The sequence below is a fragment of the Phoca vitulina genome, unplaced genomic scaffold (assembly GCF_004348235.1).
Source record: "Phoca vitulina isolate PV1807 unplaced genomic scaffold, GSC_HSeal_1.0 scaffold16, whole genome shotgun sequence".
In the NCBI taxonomy this organism is placed as follows: Eukaryota; Metazoa; Chordata; class Mammalia; order Carnivora; family Phocidae; genus Phoca; species Phoca vitulina.
The window spans coordinates 33,586,671-33,607,989 of NW_022589719.1; the positions used below are offsets into that span (position 1 = coordinate 33,586,671).

General features: G+C 42.4%; 1 protein-coding gene across 5 annotated transcripts in view; it reads right to left on the bottom strand.

The window, feature by feature from the left end:
• The window catches only part of KMT5B (lysine methyltransferase 5B), a 55,761-nt gene that overhangs the window by 9,135 nt on the left and 25,307 nt on the right, over positions 1-21,319 (bottom strand). For 2 of the 5 annotated variants that reach the window (XM_032414507.1, XM_032414508.1), the window contains exons 3-10: positions 20,201-20,348; positions 15,702-15,770; positions 11,276-11,441; positions 10,766-10,875; positions 8,867-9,033; positions 8,558-8,577; positions 8,340-8,476; positions 1,986-2,182 (exon numbers count right to left, since the gene is read on the bottom strand). In XM_032414507.1, the coding sequence (XP_032270398.1) occupies positions 1,986-2,182; positions 8,340-8,476; positions 8,558-8,577; positions 8,867-9,033; positions 10,766-10,875; positions 11,276-11,441; positions 15,702-15,770; positions 20,201-20,348 (1,014 nt within the window). Of the gene's footprint in view, positions 1-699; positions 1,692-1,985; positions 2,183-8,339; positions 8,477-8,557; positions 8,578-8,866; positions 9,034-10,765; positions 10,876-11,275; positions 11,442-15,018; positions 15,180-15,428; positions 15,513-15,701; positions 15,772-20,200; positions 20,349-21,319 lie in introns of those variants that run through there. The other 3 variants (XM_032414512.1, XM_032414510.1, XM_032414511.1) reach the window with 3 other exon arrangements.

Below are 21,319 nucleotides of genomic sequence, written 5' to 3' on the forward strand. Positions count from 1 at the left end.
GGGCCTGCAAGAGCAGTGCTATGAAGGGGACCTCGTCTAGGGCGGTCTGAGAGAGGACGGGTGAGAAGCCTCTCGCTCCTCCAGAGCACAGAGCCGCATCTGTCAACTCTACACACGGCCCTCAAAGTTAGCTCCATTGACCCTCCAAGTCCTCAAAACCATAATCCTGCAGAAAGGTAATTTGAACAAAGTCAGCCCCCTCCCATCAGCCATCACTGGGAAGTGCTGCATGTCTGCTCAGTAATGCTGAGACCACAGCTCAAAGGGATTACTGGTTCGCTCTGAACCCGAGCAATGGCATTTATAGTCTGCTCTGCGTAACTGTGTACTTGTCGGATCCCGGCACTAAGGCGTAAGCTGCCTGAGGGACGGGCCTGAGTCTCATCCATCTTGAATCTCTCCAACAACTAGTAGGCTTTAAGTATTTGGTTTACTAAGAAATATCCCCTAGATGGTCACAGAGTAGTCAGTACACTCTCACAAACTACCTACACGTTATGCTCTTTTAGCCTCCATGGTGTACTGAACTCGGTATGTATACGGTAGGAATGGAGTTAATGCCCCCCGTGTCACAGAGCCATCCAGTGTGGGCAGCGTGGTGGCCGTGTCCGTGCTCTGTAGTGTTTCATGCACATATTTCTAAACCGGGCTTCACAAGTCTCCAGTTTCACCAAGGAACCAGACTCCGAAAACAAAACGTTGATTATGTTCCATTTATTATTAGAACCAACAGTCAACAGTGAATGACGGGCTAACTGCGCTCTTTCTGCTCACTTGGGACATGAGAGACTGGACAAGGAACACAGCACTGCTCTTCTACTACGGGGTTGCACCTGGCCTCTGACCGTCCAGCAGCAGGTGGATGCAGGAATTCACGGCAGTGACAGTCACCATCATGGGAGAGGCCTTCCCTTCTCTCCAGGGTTTTCTGCAGGGGAGGGGTGCACCGTGCTGGGCTGCAAACGTCTGAAGGTAGGGAGAGGAGCCTCAAACAACCCAACTTCAGAAGGCTCAGCCGAGTACCTACGGCCACCTGGCGTGCTGAAACGGGCGTCCCTAGGGATCACCGAGTCAAAACTTTGAAACTTTATTCCTGTCAGAAACAAGTCAGACTAAAGAGCCTACAGCTTTAGTGGCAATGAGAGGAAACTGGTGTTACCCAGAAGAAACCGGCAGCCATGAGCATGGTCCCAGGACTTCAAAGCTCCACAAACATGACGCGTTTCCTTTTGCCCGGCTAGGCTTGCTTCGCTTTCTTTCCTCTTTATGCTCCATTCTCTCTGTTTCCAGCTTCCATACGGTCTTGCCCCCACGCACAACTGGTATCTTAATGCTGGCTTCTTCTTTTCACCTCTCTTGCTGCTTTCATGGAGGCCAAGGCACCACGTCACAGTGTAAGCGACCTCCGAAATGCTCCTCTACCACAACTCTGAGTCTGGTAACTGGTGGTTTGGTGAACGGGCTCAGTTCAGTTTGAAAAGGGCAAGCAAGCGGTAAAAAGGTGGAAGCCTTGAGGCCAGAGCTATGAACTGCCCAGGTTGGCATCACGCGTGCTAACGGACTGGCTCGGCGCAGGGACACGTACGTGCCTCTACGCCTCTACCCAGTCCTTCGTCTTCCTGTAGGACCTACCGCCATCACGACAGTCAAACTAATACCTTGAAAATGTTTCTCTCAAACACAGGACGACCCTGGAACACATGATGAAGAATGTAATATCCAGTTACCAGGAATTCAAGAAAAGCAGACAGTTCAGTCTAGAGGACAGGACTGAATCTGGAGGCGGGATACACACTGCTTTTGTGCTCAGATCGTTTCTAGAACCTTGCAGTGCTGCTGAAGCACATGAGTCCCAGAGCTTCTCTCAATATTTAAAAGATCAAAACTACTGAAGTGAAGCATACTTAAGAAAGATAATTGTGTGAAAATACTTAAAAATAATAATAAAAAAAGAAGACAGACGCTTATCAATCTCCCTTACTTACTTGCATTGTTTTTTTCCTGAGTGGTGTCTGCATCAGTGTTAGAGCTGACAGACTGACTGTCTGAGTTTTTGCTGCTGTCACCTAACTTTTTAAGCCTATTTAAGCGTTTATCTGTCTCTCTGAGTCCGTATTTGCTATTGATAACAGGAGCAGGTGCAGGCAGTCCCACTCTGGATTTAAAAGCACCGGTTCCCCGTCTGAAAGAGAAAACAGCACAGGTTAAACAGACAGTGTACTCACTACAAGGTCAGTTGCTGTGGGCTCATGGCCACATCAGGTGAACAGATGTGGCTCACTGATGAGGCCTCAATCATCACTGGAGATCTGCCAAGTCTAGGACTCACAAAAGAATTAAAAATGCATATAAAATTAATGCAAAAAACCCTCTAGATTTTAAATACAAATTATTGTGACTATTATCAACTGATTATTAACTGCCCATGAGAAACTCCTAGACCCTGAAGAAGTCCACATGTAGGTGGAAATAACTAATTCTTCAATTTCAAAGCTGGTTAGTCGATAGTTAGGTCTACATTATAGCTTAAATAACCCACCTGTTAATTATATTCCAGCTCTGTTCTATGCAATTTACCTCTATAATGCTGAATATTAAGAACTAAGGAATTAAAAAAAGAAACCAGAGAATTTCCATAAATTAATTCATTACTTAGAACTCGATGTTAGATACAAAACAAATCTTAACTAAAATTCTGTGTAAGGTGGCTACACTACATCAGTGAAAATCTGACTTCTAGAATAAAAACTGTTTAATTTCTTTCAAGTTATTAAGATAAACATGACCATAATTAACACAATGTTACTTAATAAAAGGCAAAGACTTGCTTTTTTCACAGGACAAGAATGATTTGTAGCCTACTCTAATAATTTACATTTTTATAGAAGTTCTTCTGAAGTGAAAGTGCTCGTGAAGAGGCTCTCATCAACCTTATTGAATCTCACTTTGCAGACATTAACTTTATTCAGTGAGTACTGGTGAGTTTCTACTCAGCTCAATTCGAGAGAGTAAGTTACTGAGGGTTAAAAAGAAGGCGCTACATATTACAATTAAAAAATGAGAAATCTCGGGGCGCCTGGGTGGCTCAGCCGTTAAGTGTCTGCCTTCGGCTCGGGTCATGATCCCAGGGTCCTGGGATCGAGCCCTGCATCAGGCTCCCTGCTCAGCCGGGAGCCTGCTTCTCTCTCTCCCACTCCCCCTGCTTGTGTTCCCTCTCTCGCTGTGTCTCTGTCAAGTAAATAAATAAAATCTTTAACAAAAAAAAAAAAAAAAAAAGAGAAATCTCTTTGTCCAAAATTGCCTTCACTGACTTGCCTTTTTGTCCTCAGCTTGTTAAGGAAAAGCCGTATAACAGCAGCTTTTGAACACACAGCAAAACCATAGGCGCCCTCCAGCCTGGGAGCATACTGGCCTCCAGAAGAGCCTGTGTGATGCCCTCCTTTCAGAATGTGGATGAAGACAAAGTAACTACTCCCCCCACCCCCACCAGTAATCCGAGTGCTCCACTTTTAGCTAAGGGACACCAAAACTTTCAATCTCCCTTCCTACCATCTTACCTCTTAAAGCGAGGGGCCACACACCTAAACCAATGGCCAAACCTATCTCTGGTAAGTAGGGTGAGCATTCCTGCTTCTTTCACCTTTCCAGAACAGATCTGGAATTCCATTTTTATGAACGTTTCTGCAAAAATCACAACAAACTGGGTGCCTGAGTGGCTCAGTCGGTTAAGTGTCTGCCTTCAGCTCAGGTCATGATCCCAGGTCCTGGGATTGAGCCCCACATCGGGCTCCCTGCTCAGTGGGGAGTCTGCTTCTCCTCCCTCTGCTTGTGCTAATAAATAAAATCTTAAAAAAAGAAAAATCACAACAAACTTATTGTGTGGCTGCCTCAGTTCTGGTCTTGGAAAGTGTGTCAGAAATCATGGTAAAACGTCCAGGTAATTGCGACCCAGACAGGCAGGCAGTTCCACTCCAGTCCACACTGACACATGTGCAGAAAGAAAATGCAGAGATGTCAAAGGTGATTTTTTTCTCATAGGAATTAGAGTAATACGGTATTTTCAGATATTCCATGCCTCTTCCCCATAACCTATAACATTTCTGGTTCACTTCCAGAAAAATGGGCCATATTTAAATTATGCTTAAATACAGGGGCGCCTGGGTGGCTCAGATGGTTAAGCGTCTACCTTCGGCTCAGGTCATGATCCCAGGGTCCTGGGATCGAGCCCTGTATTGGGCTCCTGGCTCAGTGGGGAGCCTGCTTCTGCCTCTCTCCCTGCTCATGCTCTCTCTGTGTCTCAAGTGAATAAATAAAATCTTTCAAAAAAAAAAAAGTTATGCTTAAATACAAATGATCATGGTGGAATTATTTTTTTCTGGAATTAGAGGTTTTTGGTTTTTTTTTAAAGTAAAACTCTACCACTCAACTGCTTCTCTACTTCCCTGATTTTTTCTAACTTATGCAAGTAAGACGTGCTCCAGCTTTGCTGCAACAAGCAAAACAATCCTAGGATCTAAGTCCATAAAGCAAAGTCGCTGGTGAGCCACCCTGCACCCCCAAAACCCCGAGGTGCCTGCCGCTGTGTCATCCTCCACCCCTCTGCCACGGTCTGCACACTGGTCTGTGCAGTTGCTTCTTTTTAAAAAAGCAAACAAAACCAAAAACAAAACCAAAGTGTATGGTAATACTCAGCAATCAGCTTTATCATTATGCAACAGACAAATAAATCTAAACTGAACATATGTTTTGAAAACTGTACATTTTACACTGAATAAACATTCCCTGATGCATTCAATCATTCCTCACTGGTGGTTAGTGAAACTTGCAGGAATTTTTATTTTTGTTTTTGTTTGCCACCAGGAACACTGCTGGTAATACTGCTCTTGAAACCAAATCCTTACTAACGATTGCTTGTATTTCCACAGGAGAGATTCTCCCATATGGGACTGACTGCCGGGTAATAGGGTGCACTTATTTTGAATGATTGCCAGACAATTCATGGCCCGACTAACAACGTATGAGTGCCCATTTCTCCACATCCTCACCAGCACTATAGAGTATAACTCTTATATTTTGCCAATTTGATAGCGACAACAAATACCTGCTTACTGTTTTAACTGCCTTGTTTATGGCCATGATTTTCTGTGCGGCATCCTCCTTACCTTTCTCTTCTGGAGTCTGTCTTTTCCTTATGAGCTTCTAGGAGCTTTTTGTTATTTGGATTATTAACTCTGCCACATGTGTACTGTTTTCCCTTTGGTTCATCAGTTGTCTTTGATTTTACTTTTGACCTTTCAAACATTCTCGTATTCACTGTTTTTTACCTTATTTCTTTCAAAACATCTCTACCACCCCAAGGTTAGACAGATATTCTACTAATTTTTTTCTAACAATTTTGCATTGTATTTTAAAATTTTAATCTTTAACCCATCTTGAACTTAGCTTGGTTTTCTTCCAGATGCACAACGAATGATACTAACATCATTCATTAGACAAATCATTTCCCTGTATGTGATATCAGATCTCACACACACTCGCCGCTGTCTCAGGCCTCTGTTCGTGTCCTTTTTTCTGTTTGTCCAATTCTGGGCTAATAGCACCAAATGCTGATCGCTGCTTCCTAGTTACTTTGGTATCTGTTAATGCAAATCTCCTCTAACTATACTTGAGAAATTTTTTCTTGCCTATCATCAGACATATTTCTATATAAACTTAAAAATAATCTAATCCTTCCTATTTTTTGGTCCTTCATTAGACTTTATTCCTCACATTTTCCACAGTAAGATCCGCAGCACTTACTTACGAACATACTACATTCACAATAGTGATTGTCAGGACGGTTATAGTCAGAAATGTGCATCAAATGCATCCTGGATGCTTCACCCATGATCTCAGTGCCTTTGTAAACCTTCTGCTCACTGATTTCTTCACGGGGCCACCTCCTCTCATCCTGCAGCCCTGGCAGAGCGCATGTGTGCATGTCCCTGCACTGCTCTCACATCTGGCATTGTGCTAGTCTTGTTTACTCGGCATGTACTAGACCTAACGTAAGTCAGTTATTCAATTAATAGCTGATGAATAACTGAATGAGTCCCTTTGACTAGTCTTACCCTCTTAGGTGTTCCTAAGAATTTCAAGAATATTTGCAATCAACCTTTAAATCAAAGTGCTCAAATAGTCTGAAAAGAGCCGTGGCTACTGTTTGGAGTAAGCCTTTCCATTAAAAATGGATCTGCTTGTGTATCTATCCACTCCTCACACTAACCCTGTGGAGGAGACAGGATCACCCCCATCTGACCAGTGAGAAACTGAGGCTCACAGAGAATTAATTTGTCTGAGGAACAGGCTGATATATGCAATTCCAGACTGGTAAAAGAGCTGTTTCAGGCTTGGCCCGGAATCCTGAATATGTGGTTGCATCTCTCAGGACAGCCTCTGAAAGCTTACTTAGCATCCTGTTTGCCCCGTTCGTTTGTTCATGCATTCATTCAGTGACCAAATACTTATGAAGAACCTACTAGTGCCAGGCGCTGTTCTGGATGCTGGGGATATAGTAGTAGTAAGTGAAAGGATAAAAAAAATCTCTGCCTTCATGGAGCTTACACTCTAATGGGCAAATAACCAGAAACCACAAAATAACCTGGTAGCTAACGTCTGAGTATTAACTGTGCACTGTTCCATGTGCCTCCCAGGAAATAATAAATTTAATCCTCAGAGTGACCCTGTGAGACCGCTTCTAGTGTTATCTCCACTTTATAGATGGGGTAATTAAGGCACAAAAAGCAGCTAAGTCGCCCAAGATCACGTAGGTAATAATGAAGTGCAGTCACAGGATTTCAACTCATGCAAGTTCCAGATCTTAGGCACTTAAGTGCTACACTATATGCTTTCCCTAGAAAATGATTTTTGAAGCATTATTCAAGTATAATTAAACTACTTCATGGATTAAAGGTCTTTTTGTGGGCTATTCTAAGATTTAACCAACATTCAAACCATTTTTTATGTAGAAAATGATAAACTTTTTACACCACCACCCCCCAAAAAGGGAGGGGGACAAAAATTCAGCAGGACCAGAAACAGGTTTTCTGCCATTCCTTATGGCAAGGACCCCGATGATGGGAGAGAAGCGGCTGGGATAGTACCATGACTCCGTGCTTCTGCTCTCTCGTGACATGGGACAATACTGCCAGCTACCTGGAAAGAAGGGGAGTGGGGCCTCTGGGGCATTCACTCTCTCCCCCGAGGCTGGCTGGCTACAGGTTGGGTGTTTTCAGAGGGAGAAGGAGCACTACCGGACAGCCCTGCTCGTATTTGCAAAAGTAGTATGAAGTGGGCAGAACGAGGGCTCTGGAGTTCAGCTGCCCCGGGTTCAGACACTTCCGTTTCTGTCCTTGCAATGTGGACTTATCACTGGTACTCCCTCTCACAGGATGGCCGTGGAGACTGAGTGAGTCAGGGTTAGTAAAGCGCCCAGCACAGTACAAGGTAAGGAAAACAGACTCAACAAACCCAGGTTTGCTCTGCTGTGTGGCCTATGCCAACGTGCACTGCTTCGTGACAGAAGCCTTCCCGCAGCACCAGCGAGACAAGCTCGTGAGGCCGCCTCTGGGTGAGGCCACCTCTGGGAGCTCTTCTATGCAGAAACCAGTGCAGCGAGTGAGTGGAAACCAGGAGTCCCGCTAAGTCCGATCTGGGGGATTTCTACAATGACTCCAGAATCTTGACGGGACACAAGAGGTACCTTATTAAGGAAGAGACAGAACTTAGGAATTACGAAAAGTATGGACATCAAAACAGAAAAATTCCTGTGGTGAGCATAGCATAATACAGAGAGGCCGAATCACTATGTTGTACACCTGAAACTAGCGTATTGTGGGGTGTCCACTACACTCGAATAAAAAAATTAAAACAAACAAAACCCATAAAAATTCCAGAAGCCACAGCTTGTTAATACCCAAGACAACTTCAGGGTTTTTACATGATTATCTGTGGTGAATGTCACTTGCCATTTTTTGGGCAACCCCACTCTGGCACTGTGTGTGTGTGTGTGTGTGTGTGTGTGTGTGTGTGTGGTTGTGTGTGTGTACGTACACACATGTGTGTTAGTTCCCATTCTCTCTTTAGGCACACTGGTATTCTGACCAACTCAGAAAACAATAAGCTGGTAATAAGATTTTAAAGGCTGAGGTGCCAAGGTCCCTAAAGAGCTCTTCATTTTTGGCTGCTGACTCACGCTGTGCCGGGTGCAAGGCTACGGAACACAGAGGACGACCCCTGCGTGCAAATGAGGAGGAAGTGACCTCAGCTCATGCCCACAACCACCTTACTCAATACTCTACCTTTCGCAAGTGTAACACTCGCAGAACTCATTATTTTCTCCAAAAAACCCGTCTCCGTAATAACAAGAAATCTCTTCTCCAGGCTCAATGTCTCTCAGGGCCTTCACACACGCCGTATCTCGACCAGTCGACACAAACTGAAATACAATCGACTTATTAAGAAACTCATACCTGAGGCAGAAACAAAACACTTGAAATAAAAAAATGTCTCCGCTTACCTTGCAGTTAGGTCTGCAATCTGAAAAATGTCCAAAAGATAAAGTCAATTAACTGTAGATAAGATCTGAAACACGAACAATTACAGAAATCTGAAATAAGCTTTCCACATAATTTTACAACTTTTGATAGAAGTTTAGGTCTCGAGTTCAACTACAGGATTATTTATTTAATAAATTGGTGGGGAAAGATAAAGAGGTCCCATCTCCAACCTCCTGTTAAGGGAGACGAGGTTTGACGGTCTGACAAGGCCATGCTAAGTCTTAGCAGTCCTGCCCGCCATTCGCGCCCGCCCGAGAAGCACAGCTTACCATGGTTTATAAAGGCGGCGGGGCCAAGCCAGAGCTGAGCACAGTTTTTCCTTGTGGAATACATGACACTGAAGTCGTTTTCTCCGTGTCTAAGTAGCATGTTCTCCTCAATTTCTGAAAGTTCGGCAATACAACCCACCAGTAATTCTATTTTGTCATTTCGTTTCCTATTTAAAATATGTCATGTTAAAAATTACTAGTAATTATAAGTAACAAGGCTTCTTTTAATAAAATAAGCCTGTCCAATCAATACCAGGAACTGAGAAAACCTAGCTGTGTGTCTACCAGCTGAGCCCCTGGGACCTGCACCGGGCTATGTCCTCGCCCTCCCCGGACGCCCCACAGCCTCGAGCCACGGCTGCCTGCCTAGCTGCCTCTTCGCTACGAGAGGCCAGAAGCTGCGCTAAGCTGTCTCTGAATCCCCTGCAGCACGCAGTGTCACGTTTTGCAGGCAGGAAGGACGCAAATACCCGCTGCCCTCAATTCAACTTGCTGACAGTGGATGAAGGAGACAGAGACATAATAAAACTTAAAAAAATAAATAAATAAAAATAAAATAAAATAAATAAATTTAAAAAAAAAAAGGGAGACAGAGACAAGCAGGAGGAAAAGGTCACAAGGACCCAGGAATGGGATGCCACCCTCTAGAGCAGCACCATCCAAGAGAAATGTAATGGAAGCCAAACACAGAATCCTCAGCGTTCTAGCAGCCACATTAAGAAAGTAAAGGAAAGGGGCGCCTGGGTGGCTCAGTCGGTTAAGCGTCTGCCTTCGGCTCAGGTCATGGTCCCAGGGTCCTGGGATCGAGCCCCGCATCGGGTTTCCTGCTCAGCGGGAAGCCTGCTTCTCCCTCTCCCACTCCCCCTGCTGGTGTTCCCTCTCTCGCTGTCTCTCTCTCTGTCAAATAAATAAATAAAATCTTTAAAAAAAAAAAAAAAAAGAAAGTAAAGGAAAAACCAGGCGAAATTACTTTTAGTCATATATTTTAACCCAATATACCCCCAATCCTATTCCAGCAGAAATGTTAATGAGGACTACAGGTTAGTATAGCATCTGGCACATAAATCACACGGACAACACTTCCCAGTTCATACTGAGCCATGAGCGGCTGGTAACCACCACACTGGACAGCCCAGCCCTAGAAGACAAGACCCCAAAGCTCTACATCCACCAATAACACAGGGAGCCAGGGGAGCCGGGGAGCAGGCTCCACATATTCCCATGTACACTCACAAGCACACATCTAGCGCAGAGGCCGGGGCGTGCTGCTCTTTGGCCACCCCGTTTTCAGGTACCTGATTCTAACATTTTTGCTATAAAAAATACTGAGGGTATTGAGGGTAGCTTATGAGAGGGGCAACATGTTCCTTCTTCTGAGAGATAAGGTAGGAACAGGCATCAGAAGAAAAATATAATCCAATATTCTCTCTCACGAATGGCTTCCATCCCTCCTACCTGGGCTCCACTTCGCTACCCTTATTTAAATGGGCAAATCTATGTCTGTGTATATATTTAGGCAGGCAACGCAGAAGAAAATTTCCACCTGTGAAATTCCTAGGATCATTAAGACTTCACAGCCCACCTTCCTCTAGGCCAGCAGGAGACGAACTCTCGAAGCCAGGTTCTCCAGCCCTGGCGCCCACACGCTTCCAGCAGCCTCGTCACCAAGCCGCACTCAGACTCAAAGCACGGTGGCTTAGGGACAGATCTGGTTCAACTCCGATTTCTCATTTCACTGTCCTGACCCAGGTCACTGGGCCAAGTCACTGGCCCTGCACTGGCTCCTTTAGGGTGAGCCTGGCTTCACTCCTTCCCACAACTCTCTCAGCACTTCCACAGTTATTTACGACAGAACTCTAACTAAGATGACATGACGGGTTATACTAGTATAATAGTTACCACTCTTTCGTTGCCACGATTTTGGCTCCATTTTGTTCGGATGAGTATCGATTACAAGGCAGTATTTCAAATCCACTGTCAGTCGCAAACATTCGCAAGTAAATAAATACCTAAAACAGGAAAAAAAAAAAAAAAAAAAAAATATTAACTTTGTATTGTTTATCCAGTTAGACTTGCTCAGAATTATAAAAGCAAACCATCACCAACAACATAAAACATTAAAGATCATTAAGTAACAAACTCTGTTGTTACTTTAAAATCTCACATATTTGAGTACCTAGAAGCTTGGCCAAGTTCCTCTAAAAGTTCACAGTAAATTTCACCTTTAGATGACAAAGTTTTCTCTTTGGAGAGTCATACAAACGATCTTATGTATGATTATAACTTCACATTGCTCAGCTTTATTATGCAAAATTGATTTAAAGTTTCAAGTTCACTAAAATTTAAGCTTTAGTTTTCTCTACTCTTATCCAAACAGAAAAATAGCATTAATCTTATCAATAAACCTACATGTTCCTTGAATAATTTCTCCTGCATTTTGTTCTTGTTGAGAAAATAATGCCGTGCCCATTCGCCTGAAGTCAAACATTTGAAGGCTTTCTCCAAGTGTTCATCTTTCTTAAAACGTTCAATGACTTCCTTTAGTTCTTCTTGCCTTCCCTTAATAGGCCGAAATCTGAACAAAATCAAAACATCCACTTTAGTTATCTGCTATCATCCCTGGGCCACTGTTGCGAGTTTCTGAGATAAGAGATTAATAAACTAAAAACAGCCAGACTTAACAAAAGATAATCATCAATAATCCTGAGAATTATGCTCAAGTAATAGCGATCACCAGGAACTAGAACTTCTCTTTCTTCAAACTATACTTTGATATTCTTATTTTACTATTACCTCATTTAACTGATAAATGACCAGATGACTCAAACGAAAGCTGTCTGATTCCGGCTCATACTAGCCATATACTTTGGATGGTACAAAAGATCTAAAACAGAATGTGTCTAATTGAGAGTTAGAATGACAAGATTTTTTTTAAAACATGCAGAATTCAAGCCAGAAGAGTGCAAGGCAATGAGCTTCAGAGGGATGAAGCAAACAAAATCATGCCATAAACAACATTCTGTATGTGCACAGTTAGAAAAATCCCAAACCAACTAGTATCCCAAGAGGTCCCGAAATACACCCTGATGTTCTAACACCCATGTCAAATTAATCTTTGATAACTGCATTCAGAGAGCAAAGAGTTTTGCAAAAAGCACAACTCTAGCGGTGATACTGATAAATTGGTGATTTCAAAGAAAAAACTGTCGGCGTAGAATTCTGAAAGGCTTCTATAATAAAACCAGCCATGCTTTCAGAATACTGTACAATCGTGGTCCAAAAAAGACTTCTGTTTGTAAAGCCCCTTATTCTAAAGCTGTGTTCTCTCAGTAAAACGTGTAACTTGCATCTTAATTTCAAAATTTCTTCTCATGTCAATTTCTTTTGGTTTATTTTCCCAAATAAAGTTCTTTTGTTTTGTTTTTGGAATGTCCAGCAACAAAAAAGGAGCTAGACTGCTACTGAAATAAACTGTTAAAAAACTATTAGTGGCTGAGGAGAAAATATATTTGAACTCCGCATCTTACTACTCTAACAATTAAAACTGCACGTCTTGCAAACCCTGAACACACTAACATGGAAGTAAGATCTGGCACAAACTCTAGCACAGGAAGTATCCAAGCAGAATTTTTTTCCAGGTAAGCTATCATAAAGGTCTCCATCACATTTCAGTGAGATTTTAAGCCACAGTACCTCACCACAGATTCTTTATTAGGCACTGTGTACACAGGTGGTGTGGAGGAAAATATGAGCAAAGACACAACCACTGCTCTTGAATGGAAAACCCCTTTGGTACTAAGAGACACATACATGCATCCAATGGTTAAGCAAGGCATCGTTATGCTACTTCAAGTTAACAGGGCACAAACTACACGCTACAGCACTTTCAAGTATGGAAACTAACGGAGGTGTAAGGTCTATTTGAGAAGGGGTTTTGGATTTGACAGTGATGTGGGCAATGAGGAAAGTGGTGATTTCAGCTTTCTAAAGAAAAAGCAGATTATTACCATAGGCAGGAAAGAATCAAAAGGCAGCAGGCAAAGTGAGGGGAAGTCTAAGCAGAGGATCTTAATGAGGGTGGATTCAAAGAGTTGAACAAGGGCTGAGGGAGCCAGCTTGGCCAGCAACATTTAGGGAAAGTACCAGAACAAGGAAGAGGAAAGACGTGAGCCCCTGAGTGGGGGGAATGCTGTTTACTGGACAGGACCCATATCCACTCTAGAAATGCAAGCTGACACCGCTAGGAACTAACTAGCTAGAGTGTCAATAAGCTGCTCACAACTAGTAAGCAGAACTATGAGAAAGACTTCAGGCACATCCCAGAGAGATCATATGAATAAACGGACAATGCCCTATATTATTTTCCATTTCAATCAATTAGCATACCAGCCCTCACAGGCAGGTGAGTGCAAATCCTTTAAACAATTCAGAAGGTCTTTAACTAAGCTGTCAGAATACGGTGTCAGAGAACCACCGTTAAAATGATCTAAAAAAACCACCTGCAGAATTGTGGAAACATCCATACTTCCACACAGATAGAATACTAAACTACTTACTTGTAGCCACCACAAGCGATTTTGTCAAGAGTGGGTTTCTTAGAAACCTAAACCCTCCGTGCCGCAATGCTCCACTATGAAGTTCCCTGCACAGGAAGGACAGACAAGACGCCCCAGCAGCTGTCAGCTAAGGCACACCTCCTCTTCGAGCAAGACAGAATGTGAAATGGTGGGAAACAGATAACCCATGTTTTGTGGAGGAAACAGAAAAGCAACAGTTCACTTATAGAATGAATATGAGGACTCATCTATGATGTTAAGTGGCTACAAAGCACAGAAACAGCCAAGCCATCTTTCCAAGTTTAACGTGGAATCGACCAACGGTGACACTGTGTTTTAAAATAACCGCATGGCTTGATGCATTAGAAAGCAAGCCAAAGTCAGGGCTAAATTCACCTAAAGCTCTTGAGAACATGTCAGAAAAATAAGCTGCAGACGTGGAATGGATGCTGCCTATTCCTGACAGGCCTTCTGTGCGCTCTCCACTTCCTGAAACACGTTCCTCCCTCTCTGAAAATGCCTGTCAGCTCTCCTTAGTTTTGCTTACTCTTTGTTCATGATGCCAAACAATTTATATGCTAAAACCAACACAAAATAACCAACCTGCGATTTAGTAATAGTCTGCCTTTGTTTCTGCTTTCCTGACTTCTACTGCTTCAAACACAAACAAAACCCCCGAAACTGCCCCTTGCTACTACTCACTGGCAAGAACCCCTATTTCACTTAAGATGTAATTTACTGTCAGAACTTACTGTCTCAGTTGGCTGCTATAGGCGTGAAATGACAGTGAGGCAAAGGAAGAAATGGTTCTGGGTGCAGACAGGAAGGGGATGAGACAGTTGTTTTCGATAATCCTACAGAAGTACATCAAAATCACCTGGCTGACAGCTCAAGTCAAATCCCATTATAACAGATACTGCGGGAAGATAAAATTACTTAATAACATAAGATTGTTACAACTAATAGAGCCAGAGCAAAAAGGCACTGAAGACCCTGGAAAAAAGTTTTTTTCTACTATTGAGGAGAAAAATACCCTTTGTCCTCTCCTTAACCACAATCATTCTAAACCTACCATGCAAACTGTACAAAGCTGTCCTCACACCACGGTTCTTAAAGCTAGAAGAATATTTAGGTTATGTGAAACAATGCTCCTGTTCCATAAATGAGGAAAACAAGGCCTAATGTAAGGGCTGTTAACGGAGGGACTATTATTACCCGGCCTTGTGCCCAGTCCTACTCTGTCGTGTACGACTCTGAGGGTCCTCTGGTGCTTCATGATCAGAATAGGATTTGACTGAGCACAGCACAGGGCCCAGCCAGAGACTGCGAAAGGGGTGGACACAAATATACACTTTTGAATTCAGTATCTGGGAGGTGGCAATTAGCGTGGCAGGGGAGGCAAGAGACAGGAATTTGGCATTTCCAAATCAGTATGTCCCTCCTTCCCTCTCTTAATACAAACTTTACAACTTTAAATAAACCAAACATTCCCACACCTCTGATCAATGGCTGGTATAAGAAATACAAAAATATGTCACTTAAATCATTTATTATTAAAAAGGGCAAAAAGAAACATGAATTCACACTCCCACACACCTGTTCCCCACTCTTTCCAGAGACTGACTTCCCAGGTTTTCTTGCTATTTGGTTTTTCTGTTTCCAAACCCAAGTGACCAGTGTGGCAATGAAGGGAAGTTGCGGATTTGTATTAGCTGTACTACTGTGCCCTTCCATTAGCATGTACACCCAAGAGCTGACTGGAGGGAGCAGGAAAGAGGAGGGGGACAGAAAAAAGGGAGCAAGGGAAGGAGAGAGGAAGAGAGAGAAAATGCTCAAATATTTAAGATATAAAATAAGAAGACGGTGAGGCAACATTGTGAACACATTTCCCCCTTTGAAGAAAGTTCAGCTGCACACGGACAGTTGGTAGATGCTGAGGAATCATGCTAGAACCACAGCTCTTCATTCCTTCTGGACCTGAAAGGAGACAATCCCCAGACACATACCTGGCTGAGTCCTGCAATCAGTGCTCAGCTAATCCCAGGGAGTGACTCCTGATCTTTTGATGAATGCTTTCTCTTAAAATTACCCTGTTATGGAGTACAAGTGGTTTTTTAAATACAGCTATTACTATGATCAAACTATTTTAAAAGGTTTGCAAAATGTTCTAAAAATCGTGTTTATGCTGACACCTCCAAGTACTTAACACAAAAGAACATCATAAAGATTGAAACAGGTTAGCTGGTATCTTATTATTGTTTGTAATGCACTCTACCTACCTCACAGGGTTGTTGTGAGGAAAACTGTCAGATTTTGAAAAATGCCTTGAGCTCCTCGAAGGAAAGGCGCTATATAAATGCAAAAACAAACAACAACAATAAAAACTATTTGTATAAGTTGTATTTATAACTTCGAAACAGACTTACAATATTAGTTGTCCCACAAGTCCTTAAAGCGCTGTGACACTCAAGAGCTTTGTGAAGCCGTGGGCAGACTCAGCATATAAACAAAGGCCAAGATGCCGAAAATCTCTTTCCCACACGACATCCTTTCCCCCTTGATCACATTAAGTTAGAAGGCCTAAAAATGTCTTTGTTTTCTAATCAAGCGCTTGATTTTAAAGTGACATTTAAAGTGATTTATAAATTTACACCCCATACTGGATATGAAAAATCAAATACATAAATAAGCAAAATTAAAATTAGGTGGTTACAACAGAAGGATGAGACAAGCCGAGTATAATTTGGATTAGAAAAATAGAGAAAAGTTCCAAAAATCCTGTGAGGATTCTTCCCATTTCTTCATCGTGTTATTTCCTGCTCAGCGTCCCCCACTCCCCAGGAGACGGAAACCTCCAAGTTGTGCCGCCTACAACAAGGGGCATCACGGAAGGCGTCCAACCCCTGCTTTACACTATCACCTGTCCACGTGCTTTCTAAAAAATTAGAGACATTAAAAAAAAAATCAGAGGCATAACCAGCAACTCTGTTCTCTGGTTAAAAGGAAGAATTTCATTTTCATAATGGACAGAAGTCAACTAAATCTAAATATTCCCCAATAAATTGAAATTACTACTTTGTTTATACCATTTCTAGATAGTCATGCTACAACTCTAACTTGTTCGTAAATGTAGGGATTTATCAAGATTAAAACATAAGCATTCATAACAGAGCTGGGGAAATTCTTAAACTGTGAAGTATCTACTGTATCTGAACATGGTTTCTGACGGTACACCGCGAGAAGTAGAGGGAGGGGAAAAGGCATAAAACAGAGAAACTGAAAAAGGACAATCAAATTACAGATGTACAAACATGGGAACGAGGAGATCACTCCTACAAGTGACAGACAACTTGGACAGTGAAGATCCAAGCTCCAGTCATGTCTTTCATACCCCAAAGAGAAGTCCATAAGCTTAATAATTTAAGAAACAGTCAAAATTATTCTAATGCAGCACCACTGATTTTCCTCATTTCCTATAAAATGCTATCTTTGAGAATGACATAAGACAACATTCTGATAAATTCTTGCTCAAAAGGTGAAGAATTAGAAGACAGTTTTATTTTCAAGTTCACGAAGATTAAATGAACACATATGCCTTTCACTAAGATTACAAGCTTCATTAATAAAACTTCTGTGTATTCCCTAATGGTAGCTTACAAAAGCCTGTTAAAAGACCTTTGAGGGGCGCCTGGGTGGCTCAGTCAGTTAAGCGGCTGCCTTCGGCTCGGGTCATGATCCCAGGGTCCTGGGATTGAGCCCCGTGTCCGGCTCCCTGCTCAGCGGGGACCCTGCTTTTCCCTCTCCCTCTGCCTGCCACTCTGCTTACTTGTGCTCTCTCTCTCTCTGTGAAATAAATAAATAAAATCTTAAAAAAAAAGAAAAAGACCTTTGAAATGGGAGCGCCTGGGTGGCTCAGTCAGTTAAGCGTCCGACTCAGGTCATGATCTCAGAGTCGTGGGACCGAGCCCCATGTCAGGCGCCATGCTCACTGGGGAGTCTACTTGAGGATTCTCTCTCTTCTCCCCCTCTGCCCCCCCCCCACATGCACGCACTCTCTCTCAAATAAATAAATCTTTTTAAAAAAAAAAAAAGCCTTTGAAATGAACACCTCTAGTAAAGGTGGACAGCGCTCGGGGACACAGCCGCATTGCCTGCTCAGCCACGTGGGCCCAAGGTGCTCTAGAAAGGGCAGAGCACAACCATCTACACCACCTATGGCTACTCTAGGAACTCCAGGAGTAGAATTACATGTTGTACTGAAAAATACAAACAAATGTTTTCTTCTGAATGTTTAATGTGGTTTAACTAATTTAAGATCCTGCATTTTAATTTAGGGTTATCTGGATACAGTCGTGTCTTGAATTTTAATAATATTTGTGGAGTAACCCTGAAGTTTATATCTTAGGACTGCATGTTTTTATTTATTTTTTAAAAGATTTTATTTAGTTAGAGACAGAGCAAGAGTGTGTATGCAAGAGCACGGAAGGGAGGGGGGAGTGGGAGAGACTCTCAAGCAGATTCTGTGCTGAGTGCCGAGACCAAAGCGGGGCTCGATCCCACAACCCTGAGATCACAACCTGAGCTGAAACCAAGAGTCGGACACTCAACTGACTATGCCACGTGGGTGCCCCAGATTGCACATTTTTAAATGAACCTAGGAAACTACTGATAAGGAACTTTTTATCCACTCATTATGTCATAACAAAGCTCAGTAGGCCAGATGGCCTAGGACCTTGCTATTCTAAGTATAGTTGGCAGCTTGTTAGAAATGGAGCATCTCAGGCCCCAGCCCACAGCTACTGAATCAGAACCTGCAACTGAACAAGACTCCCCAAGTGACTCACATGAAAACTAATTATGGGAAGCAGTTGTCAAGGAGGACTTTTATTTAAAAATACGAGTTATTTCCTATTGCAGGAGCCACTAACAGGTAACTGCTCATCTTTTGGAACAAAGAATGGCTGGGGGAGAGGGGACCGAATACACAGGAATTCTTTCCTAAACCACTGAAAATTTTATTGTAATTCTGATGCAATGCTTCCTAAGATGGCTTACATGCTTCCATATTTCAGTATACAAGGCATAATGAACATGACCTCTTTCTTCTCTTGCTTGATGACTCCAGGTCATAATTATGGGCCTTTACAGTAATACCCTGAGTATCTCTAAGACTATTATGTGAAAGTGAGTCACATTTCTTAAATATTATCAGGATCTCCTAGGAGAACGGGTGCTAGCCTCACTGGGGAAAGAAGGGAAATGGACTTAAAATAATGCAGACCAGATTTTAATTGGATACTAGGGCATCCAGTCCTGCTGACTTTCCAGACAACAGTCATCCACCTGCCTACTTACAAAATTTAGGTATCTATCCTTCTGATGGCAGGGAGCTATTTAAATAAGTTCTCAAGTCCACATCAACTTGTCACTTCATTTTATAGCAAGAAAAGGTCTATGATAACAGAAAATCACATGAAAATACCAAAGGCTCGGGGTGCCTGGGTGGCTCAGTTGGTTAGGCAGCTGCCTTAGGCTCAAGTCATGATCCCGGGGTCCTGGGGTTGAGCCCCACATCAGGCTCCCTGCTCAGTAGGGAGTCTGCCTCTCCCTCTCCCCCCTGCTCATTCCCTCTCTCTCTCATTCAAATAAATAAAATCTTAAAAAAAAAAAAAAGAAGAAAGAAAATACGAAAGGCTCATTTTTATCTGAATTACTTCTTTCTGGATTTAGAATATAATTGATACAAATGAATCACACTGTCTCTTGTTTTAAATTCTAGCAAGGGACCGAATTAAAAGGGGAAAAAATGGCACAAGATTTCCTCTAGTCACCTTTACTCACCAATTCTTCCCTCCCCCAACTATTGGTGACTAGTCACCTGGTGATCAAGTCCCTCTAGGGCTGTCACTGGCCCTGGAGCTACAAACACCAGTGCAAGTGTGAGGGAGGTGGGCGGGATCAGGGCCCTAGAACTGGCTCGACATTCTCAGTCCCTGCTGTTACACTCTTCCACCAGCCTTGAAAACCCTTTGCCACTCAAGTTAAGAGGTAAAGAAAAGTTGTAAAGTTCCGACTTAGTGTCCGGTGGCAATCATGAAATTATCTAATGGCCTTTTTTGGGGGAAAGATGATGTTTAAGAGAATATAATAGATTTAGAAGCAATGTAATACTATTTTATACAGGTGCCTTCTTAGCGCAATGGGCAGTGCTCAGTCTCATATTTTATACAGATGGCATGTGATACTCAATAAAGCACTTATGCATCTCTTTTCTTATCTGTGTACTGAACAGAAGCACATCTTTAAAAATACTCACTCTTACCATGATTAGCTGAATCTCAAAGGTTAAACATGATGGCAAAATTCTCTATATACAGTTGCAATTATTTAAGAGAAGAAAAGTCTACAATAAAATCATGAAAACAACCCTGATGTAACCTACTTTGAGCAGAAAAAACATCATATACATTTTCAAGTTTCACAAGATTTTTCTTTCAGCTAAGATAATTATCATTAACATTTAAAATAAAATATGAGATGCTCCTCCAGCTTTATATTTTAATAGAAACAGCCTAAGATAAAATAAGAACACAGAATTAAAACTGACAAGACCCTTGGAAGCTTTTGTTGCTTTTCTTGGCTCACATATAGAAAATCTTCTACAGCAAAGATCTTTCCTTTAATGTCATTTTAAATTCTGACTAAAAGTAAAATTAGCATCTCTTCTTAAATTCAACATCATCATCTGCTCCACTTCAGGATAAAGACTTACAATTACCTAGTATTCATTTTGTGTGTTTGAAAACCTAAATAGGGATCAAGAACCAAACTGGTCGCCAGATCATCATTCTCACAGAGTTCCTTGGCAGACATTCCAGAAGATGGTACATATCGACTCTGTCCTTCAAATCCCGAATTACCATTACCTACGAAAAGAAAAAGAAAGAAAAGTAACTCAAAGAGAAAACTACTTATATTTACCTGTTAAACCTTTAGCTTCACTGCCTTCTCAAGCTAGTAATTCAGAATTGAAATTACTTGTTTCAATCTGTTTAATTAAGAGCTGAGTACCTTTTGCATAAACAGAAAGCCAAATACAGTAAATAATGGAGAGTATTTTGGTTAGTAGATGATGATATCAGGTTTCCCAAGAACAGGGTCTGACTAGGTGAGAGATCTTGGGCTCAAATGCCTTACTAGCCCCTTGGAGGAAGATGAGAAACAGGGGATGAGTGGATGCTCATTACCATAGCAAGACAGCATCAGGAGCCGTTACAGATGGGGGGAGGGGGGAGGAAACAAGTAGAGCACAAGAAACGCTCTGCAGTAAGTGCCAGAAGGGTGGACCTCAAGGATCAAAAGGAGCCCTGAGGAGATCACTTCACCTGCCTGCTTTGGGGCAGGTGGATGAGAACTATCCCCACCTGGCAGGCAAAGGGTTCAGAAACTCAACTGGAAGAGTTAGGTGGCAGAAGCGGGTTAAGTAGAGAGAATGACAGGCCGATTTCTAGCCTGTATGAAACAAATTCTGAACGAATGGATAAGAACAGGGAAGTGCCAGAGATACCTAAGTGAAGTAATTTGGTTTGGTGGGGAAGAAACACAGCGCAGAGAGAGGACAGGAAGGCCACACTCGTCCGGGTGAAGTTTCATCGGTGCTCAGCCATGTAGGTCAGCGATAGTCTTTTCAGCCATGCAATTATGCTAACAGTATAATCTTAAACCTCTCACAATTAAGGTGTGGAGAAATGAAAGACACAGTGAGAGGTAACCTTCTTTTCTACACTCTTTCAAAAAGCAAATTAACACTAAACATCTAAGTCCCTATCAGAAGGGAAGTATATGTTTTGCAATCAAACCATTTGCACATAGGTATGTAAAAGCTAACCAGGTTGGT